Source organism: Lactuca sativa, chromosome 1, assembly GCF_002870075.4.
Source record: "Lactuca sativa cultivar Salinas chromosome 1, Lsat_Salinas_v11, whole genome shotgun sequence".
In the NCBI taxonomy this organism is placed as follows: Eukaryota; Viridiplantae; Streptophyta; class Magnoliopsida; order Asterales; family Asteraceae; genus Lactuca; species Lactuca sativa.
In genome coordinates this window covers 19,735,490-19,754,427 of record NC_056623.2, presented here as the reverse complement: position 1 = coordinate 19,754,427, position 18,938 = coordinate 19,735,490, and the positions used below count along the sequence as shown (strand labels likewise).

Below are 18,938 nucleotides of genomic sequence, written 5' to 3'. Positions count from 1 at the left end.
TGGGGTGTTAGACCGAGCTCGTTTGGAATTTTCATTCCTCAAAGTATTATAAAGCCTAATCGTTTCGTTATTTTGGTGAGAAGTGGATCCGGATGCCCCCGTATTTTGCATCATGTCATGAATGTTTGTTGAACCATATTTTGTTAAATAAACTTCAAACAAATTTTGAAACTTCCTTTGATGCATAATCCATGTCATCATCCATTAAACCCAAATCGTAACAAATATTTTCAATTAAAGTCTCAACCCCCCCCCCCCCCCCCCCCAACATTTAGAGTCGGATTCAAAGCGGCGGAACAAGTAATAATGGGAGACATTTATTGAAAATATTTTTTAACTTTGCTTTCATCGGTTTCATCATATTAGCAAACATTGTGTTCTTCATTTCAAACTCATTTATTTTCGCACACATTAAAAAAATTTGGTTTAAAACTAAACAACTTGTAGGATAATAAACACCCGATAAAAAAGTAGTTGTTTTTTTTAAAACATCAAGCATGTCTGTAACAAGTTTGATAGTATCCCAACTTGATTCCAGATAAGTCGTAATCTTATTACGGTCCGCAAGGTTGTCATGGAACATTTTTAAAGTATCTTTTTGACGTAAGGCACATTCAAACATTTTGCAAGTGGAGTTCCATCGGGTATTATTTTCCCAATTCGGACCTAAAAAGAGGGCATTCGCATCGACACAAAATTGCATATAATTATGATATCGAGCGTTACTAGAACTAAAAATATCTTTTAGCATGTCTTTGAAACCATCTGTTATAGTTTCAATGCTAGTTAGTCCATCTTGCACAACCAAATTAATGATATGTGCAACACATCGACTATGAAAAAAAAACACCATCGCAAATTGGTTTATATTTTAGTTTTAGTTGTCCAACCGCGGCAGTGTTGTTTGAAGCATTATCAAAAGATATAGAAAAAATATTTCCTTCAAGTTTATAAGTTTTGATCACACAATCTAAAATTTTAAATAAATTTCTACCGGTGTGCGGGTACTCAAACAATTCAAACGTAATCGTACGCTTCATCATTACCCAATTAGTTGGATTAATCCAATGAGCGGTAACACAAAGGTACGCATCCGGTGAACCGTGAGGAGCCGTCCAAACATCACAAGTTAAATTCACACCGGTTTCTAAAGATTGAAATCCTAAAATCATTTCATTTTTTGCAAGTTTCCACATTTCAATACAATCACGTCTAATAGAAGTACGACTCACATGGCAATATCGTGGTTGGAGAGTATCTTGGATGAGTGAAGTCAATCGTTTGCTGTCGAAGTGGTCAAAGACAAACATTCTTGAATCACGAACTTCGCCATCTTATCCCGAACTTTACTCAAATTGTAACTCCACAATGTTGCATCATTCGTCATTGTTGTTTGATTATGTATCGGCCCAAATTTCACCGCGGGGCATCTTTTGGTCATATGAGTTTTCAATGTCGAATTCCCTTTTTCATTAAAATAAGCACCATATTTCTTGCGTCGCGCTCTTTTTGTACCGTTCGACATTACACACAAATCATAGTTGCACCAAATAGCCGGATTTCTATTTGTTTCTTTGATGCTAACAACGGTAGGATTGTTTGATGAATCTCCAACACCAATGGAAGCCGAATCCATTGTTTGAATTAAGATGGTTTTTTGAACTAAGAGAGGTTTTTTGAGGAATGGTTAAGGTAAAGTGGAGACCTAAACATCTAATACATATATATATACTATAAGGAATGGTTAATATGGTCAAAAAAGAGCCAAAATCGGGTCCTTAACAGCCTCAAACGGCTATATAGCCGTTAGGAAAAGACAAAAAAACGGTAACATTCGAAAACCGGTTCGGAAAACCGGATCATCACCGGTTCAGCAAACCGGATAAAAAAAAACGGTTCCAAACCGGTCTCAAAGCGAAATTGGACGGATTGGTCGGATCGGTTCACATGCGGTTCGGTTCTTAAGTGAACCGGTTCAGGCCTAAACCGGTTTCCGGTTCAGCGACCGGTTCGGTTCCTGAACCGGTTTTTTTGCACACGCCTAGGCCAAGATGGACATGTGCAGGGCCCAAATGTTTTAGGAGTCCAATTTTTGTTTAATGCTATATTCAGGAATAGGCCCAAAAATACAAAGGATAGATCGATCAGTCCACAGTCCGCACGCGAAGGCAGAAGGCAGACGGCCAGACGCGATCATTCAAGGCTTCAAGCGAGGGAGTTGGTCACAGGTGGGGCCGCGTGTGCGGTGCCTGGTTCTTCGTCTTCATCAAACCCTCTAGGTATCGGCTCTTCCTCTCAAAAGGTACTTCCATCATCTCATAATTCTTCATTCTTCAACTTCTTGTAGTTAGGTTTGAACTACCATCCAAAATGATACGCTATTCTTGTCAATTCCTTCTTGCAATATGGTCTAGGTAAACTATATAAATGAACAAATGTCATCTTAATTATGTGAATATGGTGTGATCACTAATTATTTTAGGTGATGTAAAGATGCTCGAAAATCGAAACGGATTCCATTGAATTCTACCTGAGAGAATTTGCTATAAAGTTTATAGTCGTTTTAAAAAAACTTTAGTTTATATAATTTAATTCGTTACACGTTAGGACTAAGGGCTTTTTTTCGGGCTCGTCTTCTGCATTTGAATCCTCACGACCATCCCTGCTCATACAAGTTGATAGCAAACCTTGTTACCATTATCTATGTCCAAAAGTTATTCATATATTATAGCTATTGTGAACGTTATGAAGAAAAAAATGAACTTGATTAGAAAATACCATTTAGTAATGTTGGTATCAGATTTTCGAAGAAGAAGTTGCTTTGATATCAAAGTCCTTTGTTTGGTTGGTGTTGGATTGGTAAGCTAAGCACCAACAAAATTGGCTCTGCAAGGTGTTTGATGTTATGTCTGAATGACAGGATTCAGGATTGTGATCAAGATGAGCAAGAGACCACCACCTGACCCAGTGGCAGTGTTGAGAGGCCATCGTGCTTCTGTCATGGATGTATGTTTCCATCCTTCTCAAAACTTGGTATTCTCAGGGTAGGTATTTCCCTTTTTCTTTTTGTTAAAAAAAAAGTTATCTTTAAAGTATGTGCCTTTGCCAACCATTACATGTTTTCATGGGAGTTTTACTTTTACTGCAGCTCTTCAGATGGTGAATTACGAATTTGGGACAGCGTGCAACATCGAACTATCTCATCTGCATGGTATACACTACAAATTCTTTGCTTTCTTTATATTTTTTCTTCTGTTTCCCAAAAGTAACACTTTATCTAGACAACACTTAATGAGAGAAAAAAAACAGGGTTCAAGTATTTCCTATGAATTTAATGCAGGGTACATAGTGCAGCACATGGGATTATAAGTGTTTCAACCAGTCCCTCAATTGGAAACAATAGAGTTATAAGGTTCTTATTACCTTATTTAACATTCTCAAGTTTCAAGAGTGAACTTTTCGGTGGTAAATATTTTTTGATTATGTGTTTTCATATGAATACAGCCAGGGCAAGGATGGAACTGTTAAGTGTTGGGATATTGATCATGGGGAATTGTCAAGGTATTCTAAAAACTTCTTAAGCAACAAAAAGATTCAGTTGTCTCACTTGTGGAAATTGATGTGAATGTAGAAGATATAATTTTTGATACTGACAGGACACCTTCCATCACAATTGATGCAAACACCTATCACTTCTGCAAGCTTTCATTAGTAAAGAGGCCTTCTGCTGACACAATAAAATCAGAAAAGAAGGGACATCATCACGTGACAGAAGCCATTGAAGTTTCTGATCAAATAAGTTCTCATGACATCCAAGAAGAGGATCAACAGAATGTGGTAGAAAATTCCAACACATTTCAAGGTACTTTTCTCCTATTTTAGACCAATGTTTGGTTTCATGGGAATATATGTAGCTTTTTTTTTTTGGTAATGACATATGTTTGTATTGAAGGGCATATATATATAAATTTCTGTTATCAGGTTTTGACCATGTGGAAGGGCGTCCATATGTGGCTATGGCTGGATCAGAGCTATCTGAGGTATGAACATGATGATCTCAAGTTTTATGTTTCTTTTCTCCATGATGTTTACTTGAAATATCAAAAGGAAGGTTGAATTATGGGATCTCAATGCTGCAGAAAGGTTTGCAAGGTTACCACATTCTTCTACTGCCTCCACAAATCAATTTACTAAAGGGAAAGGTACCTAAGTTATACAACATTATTTCATTACTAGAAATAAAAATTATTATGATTTAATATCATATATTTACTTCCACAGGTATGTGCATGGCAGTTGAAGCTTTTTTGGTACCTCAACAACAGGGATTTCTACATGTCTTAGCAGGGTTTGTACTTAACTTTATAGGAAATCAGGAAATGGACTTGTCTTGATTCTTGAAATGACATATGAAGAAGTCCTGATTATGTTTTATGTATGCAGTTATGAGGATGGAACAATGGGTTGGTGGGATTTAAGGAATCCTGAGGTTCCATTAACTTCTGTGAGGTTTCATTCAGAACCAGGTGTGTTGACTTGTTATTTCTTTTACCAATTTATATTTTTCAACCAGTTCAATTCATAGCTAGTAAAATATTGCATCTTTTGTTTATAAAATGAAACATTGTTTGTTACTAACATAGAAATTGCTGCATCCACCAGTTCTAAGCTTGTCACTGGATGAGATGATGAACGGAGGCATTTCAGGAGGTGCAGATGATAAAATTGTCTTATTTACTTTGGATCATTCATTGGTATGATTTACGAAAAAAAAAAAACCATAACCCATATCTTCTAATATTAATATAAATTTCTATTAATCATTCTTTAAATCTGTTAATTTGATGAAAACATTGACATATACTTCCATCGTCCATTTGTCCCGTAAAAGTTTCAAGAATCTCAATTTTCATATAATGTTTCGGATTTTTTAATCTTGTAAATATAATTAATTAATTTTTGATCATGTGTTAGGGTTCTTGCGTGATGAAAAAAGAAATCAATTTGGAGCGACCCGGCATAGCTGGTACTTCCATCCGTGCAGATGGTAAAATATTCGGGACTGCTGGCTGGGATCATAGGTTAGTACAATTTAATCATACTTCTTCAGGGACTAAATTCACTAAAAAAATTATATTTTAGTTGCTAAATCGATAAAATGATTAAAGTATGCTGTAGTTTCCTGTATTTTGCTCTGATATAAAAAAATGGTTTGTTTTTTTTTTCATGCGATGACAGGATCAGAATATATAATTACAAAAAAGGAAATCCTTTGGCGATATTAAAGTATCACCGTGCCACGGTATATGCCACCTGTCATTATATTTTTATTTTGTATTTTTATTTATGTTTTGTTTGTTTTTGCAGTGCAATGCGATTTCGTTTGCTGCAGATTGCAAAAAAATGGCGTCAGCATCTGAAGACACTACTGTGGCACTTTGGGAGCTTTATCCTTCTACTTGATCTCACTTTATAAAATACCAGCATTTCACTTATGTTTGATCCATTGCATTCCAATATGTATTTATTGCATTTTACTCTTTAAACCTGATATAGGCTAGGCAATGTAATAACAATGTACTTACATTTCTACATGTAACAAAAACTTCAAATTATTTACCCATAAATTTAATAGCATCTTATGTACATTTTTTTTATCAATCATACTAATGATTACAGTTTGTTTAAGGTATTTATGGTTATTTATTTTTTGACGAGTTAATTACCAAAATCTACGTAAGAAAAATTAGCAATTGTTATGGGGGACAGTTGGCAGTTGGGTTTTTTGGGTAAGAAGGTGAACAAGTGGGAGGACTTATTGTTCCTTTAGAGCTGTGCCAGAATCACCGAAAGCTTTCATCACCAGAATAAGCACACAATTCTCTATTCAGAGGGAAGCTATTCAACATATTCCATTCCATTGCTTCCACAAAAAAAAACGTACACTTTCCTACAATGGAATGATGGATGCCACCGCACATGATTTTTTCTTTTTTTGTAATCTTTCTCAGAATATATATATTAGCTTTTTGTAGGCTGTCCTTGTCCTACTTATTTATTTTATTTTCTATACATGTGATATATGACATCAAATCCTGAACGTACTTATAAACTTTATCTGTATGAGACCTGAAATGGTATTATACTGAAATTGATCTTCTACAATTAATTGGAGAATAAATAAAACCAAATGCTTAAAAATATTATATATAGTTAGTAATCAAGATTTCCACCCCTCAAAATACTTTGTAACTAATCAAAAAGTCAAAATATGGATTTTATTAGGCTTTTATTTTAACATTCGTTCAAATAGTAGTTTGTATAACATTATGCTTATGGCTGTAAAGTAAAAAGTAAAAACGTAGACGAGTATGGTTTCCTCGACATCAACCTCAAATATTAGGCATGCATGCACGTGCAATGTTCGAATCACTACAGCTTAAAAAAGAGCCATGGTGTATGTTCTTCAAAGTTAGAAACTTTTTAATATACTTCCATTAAAATAAAAAGAAAGATTCATAGAGATAGCCATTAGCTAACCAGAGAAGTGTTAGACGGTGGTTACGGGTTACCAGTGGAAACACTTTACACTTTACACCGCCGCATATTCTATATAAACCCGCCAATTGGTAATTTAGGGGTGACTCCATTTCCGCCACCACCAACACCACAAATTAACAAATGGCTTTCCCCTCTCCAGTCTTTCATCTAGTTCTCCTCCTCCTCCTCCTCCATTCGCCACCATGTCCAGCTACCTCCGGTGGATCATGGTCCCTCCTCCTCCCAACCATTGGCATCTCCGCCATGCACATGCAACTCCTCCCCACCGACCGTGTCGTCATATACGACCGCACCGATTTCGGCACCTCCAACATCTCTCTCCGGGATGGTAAATGCCGCCCCAAATCCACCGACTGCTCCGCCCACTCCGTTGAGTATGATGTCCTCCATAACTCTGTCCGTCCACTCATGGTCCTCACTGACGTATGGTGTTCATCGGGGACATTAATGCCCGATGGGACACTAGTCCAGACAGGTGGAACATATGAAGGAGATCGGGTTGTCCGTGTTTATAAATCATGTGATGATTGTGATTGGCAGGAGATACAATCTGGACTGAGTCAGTCAAGATGGTACGCCACTAATCACATACTGCCTGACGGCCGCCAAATCATTATTGGTGGCCGTCAGGCATTTAATTACGAATTTTACCCCAAGATCTCGTCAACCGAGAATGCTCCTAGCTTGCCGTTTTTGGTTCAGACCAATGAACCAAATATCGAAAATAATTTATACCCATTTGTGTTTTTAAACACAGACGGACATTTTTTCATTTATGCGAACGATCGCGCTATTTTATTCGATTATGTTCGGAATCAAGTCGTCAAGACTTACCCAACAATACCCGGTGGCGACCCGAGGAATTACCCGAGCACCGGTTCTGCGGTACTACTCCCACTGCGTGTTGTACAAGGGAAAACAAGTGATGTTGAAGTTTTAATTTGTGGGGGTGCACCTAAGGAAGCTTTTGTTAATGCAAATAATGGAAAATTTGATGGTGCTTTGGATACTTGTGGCAGGATAAAAATATCCGACCCGAATCCACAATGGGTCATGGAAACCATGCCTTTAGCACGTGTCATGGGTGATATGTTATTATTACCAAATGGTAACGTTTTGATTATCAATGGCGGATCCGCGGGGGTTGCGGGTTGGGAACTAGGGCGGGACCCGGTTTTATGCCCGGTAATCTATCAGCCTAACAATCGAATTGGATCTCGGTTCGAGTTGCAGAAACGAACCACCATACCTCGAATGTATCATTCCACTGCTATTCTGCTTCGAGATGGTCGGGTTCTTGTAGGTGGTAGTAACCCACATGATAAATATGAGTTTGCCAACGTACTTTATCCCACTGAATTAAGCTTGGAGGCATTTTCACCAGCTTATTTGGATCCAAGCTCATCAAAATTACGCCCATCTATAATCTCACCTAGAACCGTGATCCATCACGGCGAACGGATGTTCATCCGGTTCAATGTTTTATGCCCCGTGGATCCGAATTTGGTCTCGGTCACAATGGTGGCTCCACCATTTAACACACATTCATTTTCCATGAGTCAAAGGCTGTTGATACTAGATACTGGAAACACCACAGTAGCAGTCGGGGAATCTCACTACGAAGTAAGTGTGATAACACCGGGATCTGTTAATGTTGCTCCGCCGGGGAATTACATTTTATTTGTGGTCTATCAAGGCATTCCAAGTGAAGGCATTTGGGTTTGCATACAATAATGTTTTCTTAATTCTTACCCAATTTTTAGAATATTTTAAGTCTTTTTTCTATTTTAATTGTACACTCATTTATTATTTGTAGATACATTTATTTTGTGACTGTGACTTATAATATTGATATATGGAGATTTTTGGAGGCCATTTCTAATGAAATCATATTTATGTTGAAAAAGGTTAAAACCAATTTTTGATGATTTAAATTGTTTGTTGCAAGTATAATGTGTAATCCGAGAAGATTATGTATACGTATGTTGATTAGGTTGACACGCATCTCTTTATTTTGATTTGTACTACAAAGTGGAGTATTGGTCATACGTAAAAGACAAATAATAAAGTAGGAGTGAGTGTGGTACGGATCAGTGCGATTTTTTTTGTTAAAACCGAACCGCAGACAACAAATGTGATTTTTAAGCGGTGCGGATTTTTGGTTTTTCAATGCAATGTTATTTTATTTGGTTTTAAACCACATAACTAAATTTGGTATAGTTTTTTTTTTGACGCGGTTTTAAACTTCTTGTGGTTGTTTCTTTTACACTTTGTTTACATAAATTACATTTGTTGCGTAGGAAGGCAAATCCGTCGACATTTCAATATAAAGGTCAACTATATTACATCTATATATACATATCTATAATTAAACCCATGAAATAGATTTTTAACTTTATCAATAATGACTATATACTTTTTTTTTATAAGGAGGATCATGTGATGACTTTTTAACTCATCTCATCTGCTTTTGTGCAATGGTTCAGGAGTGACAAAGAGACTTTAAGAACTCATCTAAAAGACATCTCCTTCCGAAATCTATTAATCCCGCTTGGCATAAATAAATTTTCTAATAATTAAATAATAAATATTTTATATAATTATTTAATATGTATAAATAGATATGGTTAGGTTGTTGCTTCGGTTTGCTTATGCGATTTGGTTCGGGTTTTTGGGTTCAGTATATACTTCAAAATCGTACCGCACCGAAAAAATCGGTTTTGCAAAACTAAAAACCGCATCATCGATTTTTGTTTATCGATATTGAAAATAATTTTTGGAATTAAGAACTTAATAAATGACTTAATGGACCATTTTTTGGTTTCAAAAATAATAAATATATACATGTATAGGAAAGAGTAGTGGGATGATATTTGGGAATTTGAGGTCTGAGGGGAAAGAGCCAAATGACACTAGGTGGTGTTTGAGAAGCTTAGAATCGAGAAAGAAGTATATCGGTTGCTAAGTATTGAGCTAAATGCGAGTACTTTTACCTTTGAAACTCTTGTCCTCATTATACGAGTATTTTGATTTGTGATTTCTCTAATGTGCAATACTAAACATGTTTTCATAGCATTTGTTTGCTATATGTGCAAATTGTATTCTCTTTACTAAATGATTATATTTATGATTCGACGATGTCCTTTATTGAGTTAAGGACATACTTTTGATAAATGTGATTTTGCTATGGGAAACTTACCTCATTTTCGGATCCATGTACCCTTTGATCTTTATTGTGAGTTATCGGAAGCTAACATCCCTTATTAATGATCTTGTGTTCTGGAAACCATCTAACATATACTTGATTGATATTTTCTTATATGTGCATATACTAGTTTGCACTCATGAAATAAGATTTTTGAAAGTGACTTGATATCAAAAGCATGATATCTATTTTGAAAGTGTTTTAGTATCCTATTTGTTCATACATACTAGGATGGGTGACTTATGCGTTCATATTCTGAATCCATTACATGTTGAGTTGTTGTGAGTAGATTTCTAGATAATTTGTAACTAGACCTGGCAATCTGTATTTGCGTGTCGTGTATTCATGTCAGACATGAATTTACACGACACGAATTTGTTAAACACGAATACGACACGAATTATAAAACGTGTTTGGGGTATCAAACATGACACGTAAAAAAATCGTGTGACACATGACACGACACAAATAGACACGTTTTTTAGTCGTGTTACACGAAAACACGAATAAACATGTTTTTAATTGCTTTTTTTAAGCTAGGACTATAAGCTAATTATTGAATTTTACGCAATTGGTCCCTAATATATTATAAATATAAAATTTAACCCTAAAGTATCTAAGTGTATATATGTGTTTGTACGTGTCACGTTTCAACACGAATTTGTATCGTGTCTTATACGTGTCTAAACAGGTAAATTTGTGTTTGACACGTGTAAGACACGAAACGCGAATTTAAAATACGTGCCAGACACGAATAAACACGAAACACGAATTTCTAAAACACATACACGGAAAACTCGTATCGTGTTCGTGTCGTGTATCAAATTGCCAGGTCTATCTGTAACACTTGAATCTTGGTAAGTTTCTCTTTTGCCCTTGGATTATTTAATTTGTCCAAATTAGTCCTTGAGTTTTGTCACACCCCCAAACCGGAATGGCGGAAACATTCGGGGGTGGATGACTTCACGTAGTATCACAACCATTGAATATTGTAAAGAAAGTAACACAACCATCACATATATAATGAAAACGTATGTTGTTGCGTTATACATATTAGCAAAAGAATATTACAATGAGATGATAAATGTTCCATAATAAAACATCCTTAGTGTTCCTTTCTCCAAAAGCTGGTGGTTACCTGTATTACTGATTCCCTGAGAAATACAAGTGGTTTTGAAAAAGTGTCAACAATTAAGTTGGTGAGTTCATAAGCGTTTTGTATTGAAAAGTATGTCCTTTTTGATAGTAAACCGATGAATGAGGTTTTCTGAAAATCCAATATTTTCTATAAATGTTTTGAAAAGTTTCCCGTGTTGGATGTGCATTAGTGTTTTCCATGCTTGAATAATAGGGATAAAATTTGTATTAACGATAAAATGGAAAACTGAAATGCATATATGAATCTCGTAAATCTAACTTGTCTTTATACTTTTATGTGAGTTTTATAACCATGCTATTGACACTGATGGCCTGTAACAACATTCTTCAGGCGTTGGAACTGTTATGACATTTGTCACCCCAGGCCTGCCGGCCTAGCTGTAGCTAACAGCTTAGGTGTGGGATTGTCAATCCCGTATAGATCTATACACAAGTATCACGCTCCCCCTACAAGGGATTATGGTATATAATACAGGACTTAATAATGCATACTCGAACGTACGTGAAGCTGTCTCACATTACTAGGTATAAACAAATTTACGATGATAAAAGACTGTACTTCTTTTGAAAGCATTTCATTTGTCGAGATGTATATGTAAAATGTATGAATCACTTGAATACTATGCTCATTATAGTTTGTCAAAAGTATGCTCCCATTTGGTAATAACAACTTGGCGATATAATATCCCTTTTAAAACATAAAGTTATTTCTGTATCAACACTCTATAAGAACGATATTATAAAAATAATACTTTGATTTGTAATGTACTTGTATTCCCCCCCCCCCCTAAAACGTGAAAAGAATTTAAAAGTAGGGGTATGAACTCACTCGTTTCGAAGAGAGAGGCTAGGGTTGAGCAGAATTTCGTCCGCGGATGGTTGCGTCGTCGGGCTCTTCGGGGATCTCTGCAGCGTAAATCTTTCGTCGGGGCTCGAGTGCGGAAACCAAGGTCGTCAGGAGTGGTCTCTGGGGCTTAGAAGTATGGGAGAATGACTGATGAATTGTGAAGGTGTGCCAAAGTTCGAAGCTCATGCCATCTATTTATAGTGCTGGAAAACCCCGTATGCGGCGCGTACTTCCGGAGTACGCGGGGCGTAACATGGCGTCATGGCTTACGACTCGGGTCTAGCTAGCGTAGCTTGGGCGGGTCGATGGGACTACTGGGTCTAGCCGGGTGTATCTTGGGCGGGTCGATGAGACTCGACTCTGGGTCTAGTACGCGGGGCGTACTCCCAAAGTACGCGGGGCGTAATCCCTGTTTCCGACTTCTAAATTCCGTAACTTTCGCGTACGAGTTCTGTTTTTCGTGTTCTTTATATCCACACGTAGGTGAGATTATGCTCTACAACTTTCATTTAGACTCCGTCGGTTAGTTTTGACTTTATTTTTAATGATATATTTTTAATAGGCCAGGCCTCCTAAAGTTCGTTAAAAATTCATAGGTTCTTTATTCGACGTCGGTTTTCGTTTGTCTTTTTATCGTTTTATTACTACTGTGGAGATCTTCAACTTCCGTTTAGGTGGCGATAGCTAAATAACACTCGATCTTCAATCCGAGTTTTTAGTCGTCTACTACTGTTACGAAACTTTGAAAAATTCGTAACTTCTTCATATGAGGTCCAATTTGGGCGATCTTTTTATGCACATTCACCTTTCAACGAGATCTACGACTTTTGTTTAGATACTTAAGGCTTAAAATGCATTTTATCGAGATTCTACTTTTTACGTCAAATAATGTTTTAACGTCGTGTCGTAAATATACGAGTGGTTATAATTTCTTCAATATAACCCGGCTTTGAGCGTTCTTTATGTTTTTGGAAACCTCGGCATGATATCTAATATTCGATGCATCCCAACTTAGATACTTGAACACTTTATTTTTGAGGTTAATTTCGTTGTACTTAGCTTCCGAGCGTTACAATGCTTTTGGAAAAATATAGGGTTGTCACATCATCCCCCTGTTAAAGGAATTTCGTCCCGAAATTTAATCTAAGATAGAGTTTACAGTTTTGGAAAAAGATGCGGGTACTTTTGTTTCATCTGATCCTCGCGTTCCCAAGTGTATTCAGGTCCTCGCTTGGCGTTCCAGCGGACCTTTACAATGGGTATTCGGCTTTGTTTAGTCCTTTTGATTTCCCGATCCATGATCTCTACTGGTTCCTCGACAAACTGGAGGTTTTCATTTATTGCAATTTCGTCTAGAGGGACGACAAGGGTCTCGTCGGATAAGCACTTCTTCAGATTCGATACGTGAAAGGTAGGGTGTACGTTGTGGAGCTCCTGAGGTAGTCTAAGTTTGTAAGCCACTGGACCGATCCTGGCAAGGATCTCGAATGGTCCGATGTATCTTGGGTTCAGTTTCCCACGTTTTCCGAAGCGTATTAAACCTTTCCAAGGTGAGACTTTGAGTAAGACATGGTCTCCAACTTGGAATTCCAAGGGTTTGCGTCTCTTATCTGCGTAGCTCTTTTGTCTATCTCTTGATGCTTTTAGACGTTCTCGGATTTGAACAATTTTCTCCGTAGTCTCCCTTATGATTTCCGGTCCAGTGAGCGTGTTGTCAGTTGCTTGTCCTTTTGCTAGTTGCGTGTCCCCCACTTCGGCCCAGCACAAAGGTGACCTGCATTTGCGGCCATAGAGGGCTTCGAACGGGGCAGCCTTGATACTGGTGTGGTAGCTATTGTTGTACGAGAACTCGACCAATGGTAGATGTGTGTCCCATGCTTTCCCAAAATCGATTACGCAAGCTCTCAACATGTCTTCTAGGGTTTGTATAGTTCTCTCACTCTGGCCGTCGGTTTGTGGGTGATAAGCGGTACTCATGTCTAGTCTTGTCCCCAAAGCTTTTTGTAGCGACTGCCAGAACCTTGAGGTGAATCTACTATCTCGGTCCGAGATAATGGATATGGGCACACCATGTAGTCGTACAATTTCTCTGAGGTATGTCCTAGTTAACTTCTCCAATTTATCCGTCTCTTTGATCGGTAGGAAATGCGCTGACTTAGTTAACCTGTCGACAATTACCCAAATGGTGTCGAGTCCGCTTGTTGTCTTGCGTAACTTTGTTATGAAATCCATGGTTATCCGCTCCCACTTCCATTCAGGTATTTCTGGTTGTTGTAATAAACCCGAGGGTTTCTGATATTCCACCTTGACCTTGGCACATGTCAGGCATTTGCTCACGTAGGTAGCAATATCGGCTTTCATGTTTTGCCACCAGTACAACTTCTTGAGATCGAGATACATCTTATCGGAGCCGGGATGTATGGAGTATCGTGTTTTATGGGCTTCGTCCATAACGATTTCTCTGAATCCACCAAACTTCGGTATCCAAACTCGATCCATGAAATAACGAATTCCGTTGTTCTTGGTCTCAAGGTTCTTATCCATTCCCCTTAGGGCTTCTCCTGTCACATTTTCGGATTTCAAGGCTTCTATTTGGGCTTCTTTGATTTGCGTGAACAGGTGTGAATGGATTGTCATAGTTAGGGATTTCACTCGGCGACCTGAGTACTCCTTCTGACTGAGTGCATCAGCCACTACATTAGCCTTTCCAGGGTGATATCGAATTTCGCACTCGTAATCACTTAGTAGTTCCACCCATCGCCTCTGTCTCATGTTGAGTTCTTTCTGATTTAGGATATGTTGGAGGCTTTTATGATCAGTGAAGATGGTACATTTTGTGCCGTAGAGGTAGTGTCTCCATATCTTCAGAGCGAAGACGACTGCTCCTAGCTCAAGATCGTGCGTTGTGTAGTTCACTTCGTGCGTCTTTAGTTGTCTTGAGGCGTAGGCGATGACCTTCCCTCTTTGCATTAAGACACACCCAAGTCCTTGGTTTGATGCATCACAATAGACCACGAAGTCCTCCGTTCCCTCCGGCAAGGTTAGGATGGGCGCACTACACAAAGCTCGCTTTAATGTCTGAAATGCGCTGTCTTGTTTTTCTCCCCAGTCGAAGGTCACATTCTTCTGGGTTAGGGTGGTAAGTGGCTTGGCAATCTTTGAAAAGTTCGGTATGAATCTTCGGTAATACCCGGCGAGTCCCAAAAATTTCCGGATTTCTATAGGGGTTCTTGGAGTAGTCCAATTATCTATTGCCTTTATCTTGGAAGGGTCCACGTGTATTCCTTCTTTGCTTACAACATGTCCTAGGAAATCCACTTTCCGAATCCAAAATTCACATTTGGAAATTTTGCGCAAAGTTTCTCTGCCCTTAATGTTTCCAGTACTTGGCGGAGGTGTTTGCTGTGTTCTTCCTGGCTTCTTGAATAGATGAGTATATCATCTATGAAGACGATCACGAATTTATCCAGGAAGGGTCGACATACTCGATTCATCAAGTCCATGAACACTGCTGGAGCATTTGTCAATCCGAAGGGCATTACTACAAATTCGTAGTGACCATAACATGTTCGGAAAGCCGTTTTGGGGATGTCTCCTTCCAGTACTCGCAGTTGGTGATAACCAGACCTTAGATCGATCTTTGAGAAGTAGCTTGCTCCCTGCAGTTGGTCGAATAGATCGTCTATGCGCGGTAAGGGATATCGGTTCTTGATCGTAAGTTTGTTTAGTTCCCGATAATCGATGCACATGCGAAACGATCCGTCCTTCTTTTTCACGAACAGAACTGGCGCTCCCCATGGTGAGAAGCTCGGCCTGATGAATCCCTTGCTCAACAGCTCGTTTAATTGACTGGATAGTTCCTGCATCTCGGCTGGGGCTAAACGGTACGGTGATTTTGCTACAGGGGTAGCTCCGGGGATTAAGTCGATTCTGAACTCAACTTGACGTTCGGGTGGGATTCCTGGAAGATCTTCTGGGAAAATATCCGGGAAGTTGCAGACTTCCGGAATATCTTTAATGTTTTTCGATTCTCGTTTCTTGTCTACTACGTGGGCTAGAAAGGCATGATATTCCTTACGAAGATACTTTTGTGCTTTAATACAGGAAATGATTTGTAAACTTGAACTAGGTTTGTCGCCATAAATGACAAGAGTTTCGCCGTTTGGCAGATTTAAGCGAACAGCCCTTTCGTGGCAAAGGATATCGGCATGGTGAAGGCTCAACCAGTCCATACCGATGATGACATCGAAACTTCTTATGGAAATGGGCATAAGATCGACTTGAAACAAGTGCTCGTTTAAATTTAGTGTGCACCCTACGTATAAATCGTTTGCGTGTTCTGTTTTACCGTTTGCCATTTCTACAGTGAATACTTTATTGAGTAGTTGAGGTTTTTGATTAAGTAGATGTTTGAATTTATGACTCACAAAACTTCTCTCCGCACCGCAGTCAAAAAGTATGCATGCATAAGTGTTGTTGAGTAGAAATGTACCCGTAACCACCGTGGGGTCCGCTATTTCTTCTCTCTGTCCTACTGCCAGCACTCTCCCCACACCGCCAATATTCCTTTCTTTGGGACAATCCCTCCTGAAGTGTCCAGTCTCTCCGCACCCATAACACGCCCGGCTTACTCCAGTGCCAGAAATTTGAGTGATTGGTCGTGCCGGTGCTTTACAGAAACGGGCTGTGTGCCCTTTCCTGTCACAGTTCTTGCAGTGCATCTCGTGACAAATACCATGGTGATGGTAGTTGCACTTGCTGCACTTGGGCAGAATCCCTGCATATGGTTTTGTTGGTGTAGGGGTAGCAGGAGTTGTGGTGGGGGTAGTAGCAGCATGAACCGCAACCATTTGTTTCTTTGAAGGTTCTTGTGAAGTTTGCCCCTTCCTTTTGTTCCAAAATTTCTTCTTGTTGTTGTTGTTGGCATTGATTTCATTGTTGCTGTTCCCTTTGGTTGGTTCAGCCATAATCGCCGCGACTCCTTGACAGACACCATGATCAACAAGAGATTGCGCTAGTTCCTTGGCGCTGGCGAAAGTCAAGGGTCTGGAAGCTAGCACACTTCCTCGAAGTTGAGGTGATAGTCCCCAAATGTATATCTCAACCTTTTGGCTCTCCAGGGTTAACATTCCTGGGAAAAGTGTTATTAAGTCACTGAACCTGTTGGTGTAACCAGCTATGTCCGATCCTACCATCGAGAGGTTCCACAGTTCCTGTTCAAGCTTCTGAATCTCGCCTCTTGGACAGTATTCTCGAAGGAGCATTCTTTTCAGGTTTTCCCAACCCATGGAGTTTGCCACCACCAGGGTTAGTGTCTGGACGTGGCCGTTCCACCATGTCAGGGCGCGTTCAGAGAAAGTAAAAGCGGCGAACTTTACTTTGCTTTCTTCAGGACATGCACAGATTTCGAATACAGCTTCTGTTTTCTCTATCCATTGAGATAGAGCCAATACTCCCCCAGTCCCGTAAAAGGGAATAGGTTTTCCGTTGGTGAAGTCTTTGTAAGTGCATACCCCTGAACGGCTTTGACCTTGGCCATTTGTAAAACTGTTTGTTCCTCCCCCCGATCCGTTGTTGCTCATTTGAGCCATTGCTGCAGTTACAGCAGCGGTTACAGCAGTTTGGAACATAACGGTGTCCATAATTGGAGGAGGTGGTGGAGGTGGTGTTGAAGTTGAGTTTCTGCGTGTTGATCTACGAGGAGGCATGTTCTGGTAGAGAAAAATAAGAATGAATACTATAAGTTTCTAATGTTTTGACAATCGTGTGTTAGTTGTAATTTGTTTTGACTTTAGTTTATGGTTTCAAGGTAGGCATAGAAATTTAAAACTCGTAATTTTTTGAGAGGTATTTAATAAGAAATACTTCATATTCATATAGGTCACACTTGAGGTGTGTTACATTACATATCTTGTTCGGGAAAAATTTGACCCTCCTAGAGGTCTCCGATTGCAGATACTAAAGGGAAATAAGGGAAAAAAAACTTTTATCCGAGATCCTAATCTATAACAAAATTGTTGGGCATCGAACAAGCTCTACTTGCGGCGTTTGGAGCTAGACTCGGCATCCGACCGTTTGACTCCCATCAGTCGCCTCTCGAGATTTGCTTGTTGTTCCTTCATCCCTCTTATTTCTGCCAGAGCCACTATCATTTGGTTCTGAAGTGTTCCCGTGTAGATTTGGGTATTCTCATGTAGTCCTTCCAAACGGCGGATGTCAGCGGCGTTACCTTGGGTAGCAGCATTGATTTCACGAACTCTGGCTGCTTGTTGGTCCGCCTGGTAGTTCTGGTTAGCTATAGCATTCACGACGACAGGAAGTGCTCGATCTGCTGAGCCTCCCCCACTGACGTTGTAAAAATCCCGACACATGCCGAATGGAGGGCGTACACCTTGCTGGCGGCTCCAGTAGTAGAGGTGGCTTCCCCAGATGGGGATGGGTCCCGGTTGATCTGGTCTGATTACGGGAGGATGAGGGATGGGAGGGTCGTACACTTCTGGCTCAGAGTCTGTCCCGCTAGAAATCTCCACGATCTCTTCGTCGACTTCGAACTCCTCTCCGACTTCGACTTCGAATTCTTCCTCGACCTCTTCTTCGATTTCCTCTGGGTCTTCCTCCGGGTCTTCTTCTATCCAACCGCCGTTGCCTTGGTTTGGGTAGTAGGGATCTCCTGGTAAATGGAATCCAGCCATTTGTCTGTACTAGGATAGATGTATGAGAACGTTATAAGAAAAGAAATTTCTATTTAACGACTTATTATTTTTAACTATAATTTTTATGGTACAACTATTTTAATAATACTTCTATACTATTTCAACTTGGCGAAACTAGAACAAATTTATATTTGGTAAGTTTTTGGCTTGTTGTCCACTACGACCATTCCTCGACGTACGTTGGTCAAATCCAGGATAAATATAGTTGATCAGGCTATATTTATTCTCGACATGATTACATACCCCGAGGCTCAATCGTAGTGTCGTAACTTGCCGTAATACTTTTTAGTAAAACTTGTTATGATACGAGATTTATGCATGCTTGTAAAAATGTATGTCTTTAAAAGAATGTATTTTGTTCATAAAAATGTTTCATCAGAGGGTTTTTGGTCCCCTTTGCATTTATAGTTTGTATATCGTATGTGGTTCGATATACTTAGTTCACTATAAACAA

At 39.1% G+C, this 18,938-nt stretch overlaps 2 protein-coding genes across 2 annotated transcripts; both read left to right on the top strand.

Annotated features, from left to right (window-relative positions):
- Positions 1 to 2,142: 2,142 nt before the first annotated feature.
- Positions 2,143 to 5,648, top strand: LOC111915739 (protein DECREASED SIZE EXCLUSION LIMIT 1). The gene is made up of 14 exons (XM_023911391.3): positions 2,143 to 2,302; positions 2,921 to 3,044; positions 3,149 to 3,211; positions 3,341 to 3,412; positions 3,505 to 3,561; positions 3,657 to 3,862; positions 3,982 to 4,040; positions 4,112 to 4,202; positions 4,282 to 4,348; positions 4,444 to 4,526; positions 4,663 to 4,754; positions 4,975 to 5,081; positions 5,239 to 5,302; positions 5,368 to 5,648. The coding sequence occupies exons 2-14, from the start codon at positions 2,941 to 2,943 to the stop codon at positions 5,461 to 5,463; spliced, it is 1,161 nt and encodes a 386-aa protein (XP_023767159.1). The 5' UTR covers positions 2,143 to 2,302; positions 2,921 to 2,940; the 3' UTR covers positions 5,464 to 5,648.
- A 939-nt stretch (positions 5,649 to 6,587) lies between these two features.
- Positions 6,588 to 8,346, top strand: LOC111915738 (aldehyde oxidase GLOX). The gene has a single exon (XM_023911389.3). The coding sequence runs from the start codon at positions 6,682 to 6,684 to the stop codon at positions 8,293 to 8,295; it is 1,614 nt and encodes a 537-aa protein (XP_023767157.1). The 5' UTR covers positions 6,588 to 6,681; the 3' UTR covers positions 8,296 to 8,346.
- Positions 8,347 to 18,938: the final 10,592 nt, after the last annotated feature.

Excerpts from the sequence above, each read along its gene's own strand:
- LOC111915739 (XM_023911391.3), top strand. The coding sequence starts at position 2,941 with ATGAGCAAGAGACCACCACCTGACCCAGTGGCAGTGTTGAGAGGCCAT. Across the intron at positions 4,041-4,111 it reads CTGGATCAGAGCTATCTGAG|GTTGAATTATGGGATCTCAA; the intron begins GTATGAACATGA and ends ATCAAAAGGAAG. Across the intron at positions 4,203-4,281 it reads TCAATTTACTAAAGGGAAAG|GTATGTGCATGGCAGTTGAA; the intron begins GTACCTAAGTTA and ends TTACTTCCACAG.
- LOC111915738 (XM_023911389.3), top strand. The coding sequence starts at position 6,682 with ATGGCTTTCCCCTCTCCAGTCTTTCATCTAGTTCTCCTCCTCCTCCTC.